The sequence below is a fragment of the Lampetra fluviatilis genome, chromosome 1, assembly GCF_964198595.1.
Source record: "Lampetra fluviatilis chromosome 1, kcLamFluv1.1, whole genome shotgun sequence".
In the NCBI taxonomy this organism is placed as follows: Eukaryota; Metazoa; Chordata; class Hyperoartia; order Petromyzontiformes; family Petromyzontidae; genus Lampetra; species Lampetra fluviatilis.
The window spans coordinates 986976-998659 of record NC_136275.1 but is presented as its reverse complement, the minus strand read 5'-3'; the positions used below and the strand labels follow the sequence as shown (position 1 = coordinate 998659).

The 11684-nt window shown below is 47.7% G+C and overlaps 1 protein-coding gene across 1 annotated transcript; it reads right to left on the bottom strand.

The window, feature by feature from the left end:
* Positions 1-275: 275 nt before the first annotated feature.
* Positions 276-8240, bottom strand: CCDC13 (coiled-coil domain containing 13). Its single transcript, XM_078875842.1, has 15 exons — positions 8054-8240; positions 5390-5550; positions 4535-4677; positions 4085-4168; positions 3868-3987; positions 3662-3766; positions 3385-3558; positions 3083-3259; positions 2540-2878; positions 2369-2439; positions 2192-2278; positions 1855-1971; positions 1330-1457; positions 998-1094; positions 276-602 (listed from the first exon to the last, which is right to left on the bottom strand). Exons 1-15 carry the CDS (start codon positions 8194-8196, stop codon positions 422-424), a joined length of 2127 nt encoding a protein of 708 aa, XP_078731968.1. The 5' UTR covers positions 8197-8240; the 3' UTR covers positions 276-421.
* Between the last annotated feature and the right edge of the window lie 3444 nt (positions 8241-11684).

The window sequence follows — 11684 nt, the reverse complement described above, 5'->3', positions numbered from 1 at the left end:
AAGAATCAAGGACACTTTTCAAGTTATAATTATAAAGCCTATGTTGTCAGAGAGTTTACATTCGCCAGCCAGTAAACTAATAGTAAATTATTTTAACAAAGTCAAATGGAATGTCATGCATGTACAAAATAGGTACTGAAATACAAATCCATGTAAGAAATCTCACACTTTATACAATGCAGTAGGAAAAATGTTTGAACAGTCAGAATGCCATTTTTAAATATTACAATCATTTACACACCTGTAGTAAAATATGTCATCATATGTGTATTCAGGTTAAGCTGCAAAGACAATTGCTACATCTTGTGAACCAACAAGCAAATGCACTTAGTTATAAGATGTTATTACTCTGTTCAAAGTTACAATTGTAAATTATAAAGTATTTTATTGAAAAAACAATACAACAATGTCAAGATCCTGTTCATTTTCCACTGGAGCCTCTGCCACCGGCTTGTTGACGTTCCTGCCACAGGGCTTGGAGGAAGATCTCCTTGCTCTGCTCCATCATCTGGTTGTAGAGCCGCAAGTCCTCCTCCTTAGCGTGCAAGGTGCTTTGCAAAGCCATCTTCAGAGCCTCGTTCTCATCTTGCTGAATCGCCAGCCTGATAGTTACACCCAATTTAAAAACAACGTGTTATAATAATAATAACTGCAGCCCTTTGTCAATCCGTTGATGGACGAAGGCCTGCCCACACACACATGGGTGTTGTTTGGCATACTTCACCACCCTGGAAATATTTATTTGGTGAAAGGGTGAGGGGAGGCCCAGGGCAGGATTAGATATCACTCACAACTGATGAGAGCCATTTAGGGGAATCAAAATCAGGTCGCTGGGTTCATAGCACTGTGCTAACCACTTCTTCACTCAAAGTGTTAGTATCATTACATTGACAAGAATCCATAAATGAGGAAAATATGCTCGTTTTTTAAAGCTGCATATAAAAATGTAAGCTCTTCAAAGCATTCAACCTCTATACTGTAAGTAGGTTTCACTTACTGTGTTTCCAGCTCTGGAATTCGTGCATCAGATGGTAGGGCTGAGGAAGAGCTGTGCTTTTGGTCAGTGAGCTGAATGCTCCTTCGGCTTATCTGCCCTGAGTATGACATAAACATATTTTTTCACATCAATTTAGTACGAACGTACTGAACTAATCACAAGTGAATAATGCAATCACTTTCCGTTCATTAACTCGCAAAATAAGCACGAACATAACACTCTGCAAGCTGACGAAGTACATTGTTCATGAGGCGGCAAAAATATGCATACTTCCTGCGCTTAAATTTCTTTGACATAAGTAACAGTATTCGGCCTTTTTTTACACTTCTTGCCTGCACGCGTTTTGCTGCCGGCCTCCATCCGGGCCCGTCCCAGCTGCTGCTCCAGCTCCACGGCCCGGCGCTTGCTCTCCTGGTGCTTGATTTCTGCCTCCCGGGCCTTGTCAGTAGCTTCCTCAACCCTGCAAGCCACAAACCTCTGATTAGCGTGGTTAGCCACGGTTTGCTATGTTGCGGTACGAATAGCATGGTTGGCTACGTAGGGTGCGAAAGAAGTTCAAGATGCATACATACATACACGAAGTCCAGAACTATTATAGTTAAGTTGTATAATTCATTACGTATTGCTTTTGAAATCTGGGCTGTCCATACTATATGCGGTTACTCTGTGTGTTCGCTTGCTAACAATGAAAAATAAGTTCAATAATAATATTCATATAAAAATACTAAGTCAGATGTTAAAGTATGAATCGTAAAAATTAGGTATTAAGGAAACGCACTGTGAGACATATTTCATGCAAACGGACATGTTCAATATGATGAAATAATCGGCATCCGAGATGCAAATTGATGCTTCACCTTTGCTGCAAAACTCCAACCAGCTCCATTAGCCTGTCCCTCTCCACCTGGGCAGTCTGACACAATGCCCTCAACTCGACACACTGCCGTCTAAGCAGCTCAGTTTCCTCACGTATGCTGTATGACAAGAGTAAAAAGAAATCATCTGAATAAATTGTACAACTGTGGTGGTGAATCTCTCTTGACATCTAACATTAATTTATTCCTCAAAGGATTACGAGACTACGCGTTTTTTAGATTCAAAAGTTTGACGTTAAAAAACTACACTTTAAAACATTTGTGTGCAATGATACCAGTGATGTATGCCTCATGAAGTTATTATTTTGTAGATCCACACCTGCTGCTTGGTGGCCTGGTTGCACCGCCAGATGTTACAGTCATGGGAGATGCCTCCACCACTGTATGGCCCATCTTTGATACCGTCCTGTAAAACACAAGCATAAAATAGAGATGATAATATCAACAGTACCAAACTAACAGTTTGTTGTTGGATTATGATGTTACGTTTGTTTACCTAGCAGATCCCTGTGAAGAGCCTAGATGAAAAGGAGCAGCTTCATCGCCTGTCCCTTCAGCTGCCAGCCTCTGGCGAGAGAGAGAGAGAGATGTGAATGTACAGTTCATCAAGCATTTAATATCAAGAACAGACCGCACTCATGTAAGTAGAGTAAAACATAATATTTACATTTAACCCAACCTTTCGGACCATGTGCTGAATTTCTTGCTCAAGTTGTTTAATTTTTACTTCCTTTTCCGTCACCATCTCTTGAAGTTGCCTGACAAAAGTGTTGTCTGCTTGCTCAGGACCTCCGGGCTGTTCCAGGTCAGGAAGACTGCCTTGGCTTTTGGGTGAGTATCCACCGAGCTGATTTAGGGTGTTGCCAGCCTGCACGTGGAACTGCTGCTGGCCCTGGTTTTGAACATCCATCGCTTGACCAAGTCTCACTACTCTTTTTTCTTTGCCTTGTTTTGCCGCATCATCTGCCGATGATTTCAGGAGATGCTGCAGACGTTTTTGTTGTTCCTTAATGTAGGCAGAGTAAAAAACACCACGTAATATGAACATACGATACTTCACACAGCTAAATGGTATTTAATATATAGCTTTGATTCATAATCAACGTTTTTGAATTACCAGTGCCTATACATACATTCTAATAGCATTGTAATAAGTCATTTTACATGGAAATGTTATTATTTTTGAAAATAACCAAGGAAAATAACTTACCATCAGAGTCTGGATGAGTTCATCATCATTCTGTGCCTTGGCCATCAGAGTAGATATCTGTGCTCGCAGGGTCTTCACCTCGGTTGTGAGCACGGTGTTACGGGCCCGCGTACCTTCCAGCTTCCGTCGGCCCTCCTCCTGCTCTTTGCGCAATGTTTCCAACTCCCCTGTCATCTTCTGAGGACGTGCAAAATGTTTCTTCGAGTTACGAGTTAGCTCATGACAATACATCTTTAGGTAACGAATCTTAAAGCAAATGCAAAACATTAGCACTGTCCCTGTCACCATTTGCTGGAACTTACTTCCATTGCTTCCTTGCGCTCACGTTCCATGGCTCGAATGTGTGCCTGGTTCTTGTCTTGCAGGGGAGTGCGTCGAGGTCCACCGATGCCAGTCATCTCCTCCTCCTCCAGGAGGTGCTCCGAGCCTCTGCTCCTCTGCGTGCTCTGGCCCAGCTGCGCCTCCAACTCTCGTACCTAGCGTGCAAGAACCACCAATCAACCACGAGTGGAGGGGCCATCGATCACAATAGATAACACAATAAACAAGCTCAAGATTCTACAACTTGCCAATGCTCACCTTGGTTTGTAGGTTCAGTATCTGCTGGGATCTTCCCCTCCAGCTGCCAGGATTGCTCAATAAGTTCGGTATATTAACCGTTTCGCCAACTTCATTGGTCAGTACCTGCATGTATAAACACAATAATGAATCATGAAATCGAATTAACAAATCTCTCAAGCTATGTAATTTGTGAAATTTTGCCAAAAGTGCCGGAGGTAACATACCTTGTGAGCGGCACGCAGCTCTTGCTTGAGCAGCTGCACCTGGTTTCTGGAGTCGGAGAGTTTGAAGTTTGTTGCTGAGAGTTTATCTTGCAGGGCTTTCTCTTCATTGCTGTCTCCAAACTGCAAGGTCATAAAATGTTCGTTCATTTTTTATAATAACTGAAACATTTTAGCATATGAATGTGTTGCGAATAAATGTATCATTACGACTACATACCTTTGCATCACCAGATTTTAGGATGTCTTTTCCATGAGTTCCACTTCCAGTACCTTGCCTTTTGTCAGAATCAAACTCTTGGCGCTGAATAAATAAAAGTTGCTAGATTAAACATTACCATTCTCACACTCAGATTAGAAAACATAGATGTGTACAAAGTAGGTTTAGTCCACGTACAATATGTGGATGAATTAACTGAATTAAGTTCATTGCCTCATCTCTTTAGATAATAACATTTAAAATGGGCTCGCGTATGTCTACGTGTGGCGGATTCGGAGCTTCATTTCAGCTGGGTTCGTCTGGCTCAGTGACTTGAAAAATATTGGCACATTCAGCACACGACGTCCAGTGTACCGCTCGTGATGGTTATAGCCACGAGTCGCATGCCTACCCCAGCCTACGAGCAACCTGGAACATATTCAGGAAGAACAAATGAAGTCCTGATTGTACCTGTTCTTCGAGCTGGCGAAGTTTAGTGGTGAGCTGCTTCACTCTGCTGCGCTCTCTCTCCAATTCAGCCGTCATCTCCCGCACGCGCTTCGAAAGTTCCACAATCTTTATGGCGGCACTGTCTCCAGATGCGCCTACAGGGCCTGCAGGAGGGGACAATTACATAACCAAGGCACGTGTAACATACTGTGTGCAATGAACATAATACTTGTAGGAACCTCCTGGTTACACCAGCCCACAGGGGATTATTGTGTCCGTCGTGCAGGGAGGGGCTGGGTGGGGAGGGGAGGGTGGGGAGGGGCTGGGTGGGGCTGGGTGGGGAGGGGAGGGTGGGGCTGGGTGGGGAGGGGCTGGTCACCCCGTGGTGCCCTTATCAAATTCAACGTTTATCCTACTCACGCCGGCTTGTGCCCGCCCTCACAGTCGGGCATATTTGCGGAATACACCACGCCGCCGTTGACCCTGGCCATTGACCGAGCAACCCAACGTTCCTACCAGCTCCCTCCGCAGGAATGTGATACATAATGCGATATTTAAACTTGCATTATAAACCAATTAAAGACAAAGGTGCAGCCCTGCATTCCTTGTTCATGCCCCAGCACAGATGGTGGGTGTTAAGCCGGCTTTGATTAGTGTTAAATCTACAAATGGTAATACAACAAGTATGGTAACTACAGCAGCTCTGTATTGAACACTGCACTTTTTTAATGGTTGCTCCGTATACCGAAATACGAAACTTCCGTATACTTACATGAATACAGAGCCCTATGGTCAGTGTAAACATGTCCTTAAAATAGGTCCCGGTAAACGTCATCCCTAAATATATTTGTGGCTAATTTATGGTGGGAACCGAACCAGCGAGGGCGAGGCGGCTCTCCTCCAGCTGCGACTGCAGAAGTGCAGCACGGCGATCCTTCTCGGCCAGGATCCGGTGGAGTCGCGACGATTCATCCTCCATCTCCCTCACTCGCTCCTGCAGGAACCTCACCTCCTCGTCCTTGCCCCCACTTGATGGCCTGACAGACGGAGCACCGCAGCAAGCTGTATATACACGTACTCTTTGGTTCTTTCGGTAAAGTCACGTAGGTAGAAAAATAATAGATCATCACGTTTCGGTCGCAACACAAGCAATCGTCATCAGGTGGGACAACCACAGCAAGTAAAAACTGCTGAAGTAAGGGTTGTCCCACCTGATGATGATTGCTTGTGTTGCGATCGAAACGTCATGATCTATTATTTTTCTACCTACGTGACTTTACCGAAAGAACCAAAGACTATGGATTCCTGCAGTCACGAAAGCTTCAAATCAAGATTTTATATACATATATTTAAAATTACTTTCATCCCCTATTCCACATCTCCTGCAGCTCTGAAACACCGTTTTCACATCATATTGAATGTATCTTAGCGGCAGTTTCGAGTAACCGCATGAAGCGGAGGACGTTTTATTAAAAATCGTACGTAACACGTAAACTAAATGGGTAAAGGCTCCTTTTGGGGTCATGGGTTATGCTGATGGGTGCAAAAGACGACCGCTGAAAACAAATACGAGTTTTTCCTTTTCCTAGATTTTGTTTTCAAGAGATGTAATGTTTTCAAGAGATGTAATGTTTCCAGCTTCTGCAGTAGCTGAACGCTAAGGAGCATGCCACGTTTCATGTGCAAGAATAAACAGCGATGTGCCAGCCTGATTCTTCACCATAAGTCAAAACTGTAATTTTAATCAGATAACAGAACAATATACAAATGATAACAAACCTAAGAAGAGCTCTCAAAGAGAAGTGCGTTTCCCAACATTCTAAACACAGTTTGGCAGTGTTCATGTCATTTAATGGTCCTATACCAATGATTGATTAAAATTCCACATTCGTGTGGATCCAAAATATCATAAATACAAATTCAGAGGGGTTTGTTTATCGTTACATTCCTATTTACTATTAGAACTGCGCCATGTGGACCTAAGTCTTAAACCGCATGTTGTGACACGAGACAATTCTGACATTGGCAGTAAAGGGCTTGCAACAACATTTAAATATTTTACTTCAATAAGAGAACTGACAACGCGCAGTGTGTCCCATGGTCTTTCCCCACGAGGGCGTGAGTTGGGAGTCCCAGGGTCCCAGGGTGTGAGTTGGGAGTCCCAGGGTCCCAGGGCGTGAGTTGGGAGTCCCAGGGTCCCAGGGCGTGAGTTGGGGTCCCCGGGTCCCAGGGTGTGAGTTGAAGTCCCCGGGTCCCAGGGTGTGAGTTGAAGCCCCCGGGTCCCAGGCTGTGAGTTGGAGTCCCAGGGTCTCAGGACGTGAGTTGGAGTCCCAGGGTCTCAGGGTGTGAGTTGGAGTCCCAGGGTCCCAGGCTGTGAGTTGGAGTCCCAGGGTCTCAGGGCGTGAGTTGGAGTCCCAGGGTCTCAGGGTGTGAGTTGGAGTCCCAGGGTCCCAGGCTGTGAGTTGGAGTCCCAGGGTCTCAGGGCGTGAGTTGGAGTCCCAGGGTCTCAGGGTGTGAGTTGGAGTCCCAGGGTCTCAGGGTCCCAGGGCGTGAGTTGAAGTCCCCGGGTCTCAGGGTGTGAGTTGGAGGTTCCCGGGTCCCAGGGCGTGAGTTGGAGTCCCAGGGTCCCAGGGTGTGAGTTGGAGTCCCAGGGTCTCAGGGCGTGAGTTGGAGGTTCCCGGGTCCCAGGGCGTGAGTTGGAGTCCCAGGGTCTCAGGGTGTGAGTTGGAGTCCCAGGGTCCCAGGGTGTGAGTTGGAGTCCCAGGGTCTCAGGGCGTGAGTTGGAGTCCCAGGGTCTCAGGGTGTGAGTTGGAGTCCCAGGGTCCCAGGGTGTGAGTTGGGGTCCCCGGGTCCCAGGGCGTGAGTTGAAGTCCCCGGGTCCCAGGGTGTGAGTTGGAGTCCCAGGGTCTCAGGGCGTGAGTTGGAGTCCCAGGGTCTCAGGGCGTGAGTTGGAGTCCCAGGGTCTCAGGGCGTGAGTTGGAGTCCCAGGGTCTCAGGGCGTGAGTTGGGAGTCCCAGGGTCTCAGGGCGTGAGTTGGGGTCCCCGGGTCCCAGGGTGTGAGTTGAAGTCCCCGGGTCCCAGGCTGTGAGTTGGAGTCCCAGGGTCTCAGGGCGTGAGTTGGAGTCCCAGGGTCTCAGGGTGTGAGTTGGAGTCCCAGGGTCCCAGGCTGTGAGTTGGAGTCCCAGGGTCTCAGGGCGTGAGTTGGAGTCCCAGGGTCTCAGGGTGTGAGTTGGAGTCCCAGGGTCTCAGGGTCCCAGGGCGTGAGTTGAAGTCCCCGGGTCTCAGGGTGTGAGTTAGAGGTTCCCGCGTCCCAGGGTCCCAGGGCGTGAATTGGAGGTCCCCGGGTCCCAGGGTGTGAGTTGAAGTCCCCGGGTCCCAGGGTGTGAGTTGGAGTCCCAGGGTGTGAGTTGGAGTCCCAGGGGCCCAGGGTGTGAGTTGGGGTCCCCGGGTCCCAGGGCGTGAGTTGGAGGTTCCCGGGTCCCAGGGTCCCAGGGCGTGAGTTGGGGTCCCAGGGTCCCAGGGTGTGAGTTGGAGTCGTACCCGGGGTCTGCAGGAGCCGTGATCTCCAGGCCGAGGTCCCCGTGGTCCCCGCGTCGCTCCCGCAGCCGCTCGAGGCGCGCGCGCTGCTGCTGCTGCAGCGTCGCGAGCTGCAGCCGCAGCCGCTCGCCCAGCGCCTCGTCCATGCAGACTCCGCGTGTGTCGGTGACTGTGTGTGACTGTGTGTGTGACTGTGTGTGTGTCTGTGTGTGTCTGTGTCACTGTGTGACTGTGTGTGTCACTGTGTGTGACTGTGTGTGTCTGCGTGTGACTGTGTGTGTGTGTGACTGTGTGTGTGTCTGTGTGTGTCTGTGTGTGACTGTGTGTGTGTCTCTGTGTGTGTGACTGTGTGTGTGTCTCTGTGTGTGACTGTGTGTGTCTGTGTGTGTCTGTGTGTGTGACTGTGTGTGTGTCTGTGTGACTGTATGTGTGTGTCTGTGTGTGACTGTGTGTGTCTGTGTGTGTCTGTGTGTGTGACTGTGTGTGTCTGTGTGTGTGTCTGTGTGTGTGACTGTGTGTGTGACTGTGTGTGTGACTGTGTGTGTCTGTGTGTGTGACTGTGTGTGTGTGTGACTGTGTGTGTGACTGTGTGTGTGTCTGTGTGTGACTGTGTGTGTGTGTCTCTGTGTGTGTGACTGTGTGTGTGTCTCTGTGTGTGTGACTGTGTGTGTCTCTGTGTGTGTGACTGTGTGTGTGACTGTGTGTCTGTGTGTGACTGTGTGTGTGTCTGTGTGTGACTGTCTGTGGGTGTCTGTGTGTGACGACTGTATGTCACCCGGGTTGCGTGTGACCGGGGCTGTGTCTGTGTGTGACTGGTCTTTGTGTCCTGTGTGTGTCTGTGTGTGTATGATTGTGTCTATATTGTGTCTTTATTGTGTCTGTATTGTGTATGCATTGTGTCTATATTATTGTGTGTGTGTCGGTGTGTGATTGTGTCTATATTGTCTATATTGTGTCTATATTGTCTATATTGTGTGTGTATCGGTGTGTGTGTGTGATTGTGTCTATAGCGTTGGTCTCTGTTGGGTTGAAGCCTGAGAAACCGGCGTTGCCATGGAGACGGACGCGCGGTGATGGCGCGCATGCGCCATGACCCCTTTCCGGGTTCGTTATCGTCGTCAACATCAACAACATCATCATCATCATCGTTATTACATCATCATCAACATCATCATCGTCGTCAACATCAACATCATCGTTATTACCATCATCAACAACATCAACATCGTCAACATCAACAACATCATAGTCAATACCATCATCAACATCATCATCATCGTTATTACCATCATCATCAACATCATCATCGTCGTCAACATCATCGTTATTACCATCAACATCATCGTCATTACCATCAACAACATCAACATCATCAACAACATCAACATCATCAACAACATCATCATCATCGTTATTACCATCATCATCAGTTATTACCATCATCATCATCGTCAATACCATCATAGTGATTACCATCATCAACATCGTCATTACCATGATTAGCATCATAATCAACATCGTCATTACCATCGCCGACATCATCATCATCACTTTCACCACCATCAACATACCATTTTCAACAACACCAACATTAACATAATCGCGTCAGCTCCATCAACATCAGTCAACAACACCTTAGGTGAATATTACCGGCAACATTGGAACCACCAACATTACCATCAACCCATCACCATAAAAAATCGCATTATAAACCATCACCGTTGTCTCCAATGTTGCTATTCACGTTCTTGTGAATATCTCGAAGGTGGCCGGGTTTCTCGAGATCCGAAGGCTGAATTGTCACCCCTAGGATTCTAATTTTAAATCCAGCCAGGTAGCTGTCAACACATTCCTGCGGAGGGAGCTGGTAGGAACGTCGGGTTGCTCGGTCAATGGCCAGGGTCAACGGCGGCGTGGTGTATTCCGCAAATATGGCCGACTGTGAGGGCGGGCACAAGCCGGCGTGAGTAGGTTAAACGTTGAGTTTTATAAGGGCACCACGGGGTGACCAGCCCCTCCCCACCCAGCCCCACCCCTCCCACTCCCCACCCAGCAACCGCCCTCCCCACCCTCCCCACCCAGCCCGACCTCTCCCCCCACCCAGCCCCACCCCACCCTCCCAGCCCCAACCTCCCCACCCAGCCCCCTCCCACCCCCCACCCAGCCCCACCCTCCCCACCCAGCCGCTCCCCACCCTCCCTACCCAGCCCCACCCTCCCCACCCAGCCCCTCCCCACCCAGCCCCTCCCTGCCCGACGGACACAATAATCCCCTGTGGGCTGGTGTAACCAGGAGGTTCCTACCAGTATTAAACCGGCTTTTCGGGTATGTAGTGAGTTGATTGTCACGGCACAGTCACTAATAATTGCATTTAACAAAAACTAAAGTTGCCAAAATTCAAGTTGTGCGAATTAAATATTGGGTTGAGAGTCATCCAACAAAGATTACCCTCTGGGTGGCACAGTGGGTAAGAAAATGTTGACCCCGACTGTAATGAAGAAAGGTCACTCAAAAGTGACGCTCTACTATACAGCACACGATCTAAGACGAAACCATTGCGAGGTCCGGATACAAATGTGGGACAAGATTATTTAAAATGTAAAATAGCGTGATGTTCTTTTTTTGCCTTTGAAAGGTTTGGCATGTCACAAACCCGATGCCCCGTTAGTCGACCGGCCTGCGTGCTTGTTTACGAGATGAATAGATTGCTTGCACCAGGATGTTCACGGACATGGTCTCTTGTCCTAATAAACGCTTATTTAAGGTGTTCACCGTGCGTTTGTATACAAGCGGCTGTTCTTCGGAAAATAACATAATCGTATGAAAACCCCCACGGTATTGCATATGTTTGTTTGGCCTGCCCGAGTGTTTTGCAACAAAGACTTAAAACGCTGCTTATTATAAATATACACTGCGTGGTGTGTGGGTTCGGTGTGGGTGCCTCGTCCCTCTGCCCGCAAGTGCAGCTTGCACGAAACAGCTCTGTCAGGCAGACAACCCATGCACACTGTGCGGGTGTTGATTTGTGCTCTCGTGTTACCCTAACTCGAAACACCAAGCACACAAGCCGAGATCAAAATCGCTTTTTTTCTATGTTTAGTTTAGGCTCTGATGAGCATTGAGTGGTGCTCATGTCCATTGTTGGTTCCGAGCCATTTGCGGTGGCCATTCCACGTTGACATGGCATGGATCATTTTTAAGTAAATCATGGGCTGCTTTGACCCTGACTAGGATCCGAACTGATGTGTTTGCGATGATCAGCCCCGTGCACTAGCGAGTGAGTTTTCTTGCTGTCCAGCAGATACATCGCTATGGCCACGTGTGCCTATGCACACGAGCCACAGCACATCGATTCAGACTGCGCAAGGGAAACGCCAAGTGCATGTCCACGATTATGTGATGGACGTTGAACTTCTTTCGCACCGTACATAACCGACCGTGTTTAATCGGAGGTGCGGGGGAAGGACAACAAATGAAAATATTCTAGATTTGAAGTTTTCGTGACTGCAAGGATCCATACTCTTTGGTTCTTTCGGTAAAGTCACGTAGGTGAAAACTAAATATATATTATTTTTATTATTTTTATTTATTTTATAATTAATATATTTTTTTCGCCTACGTGACTTTACCGAAA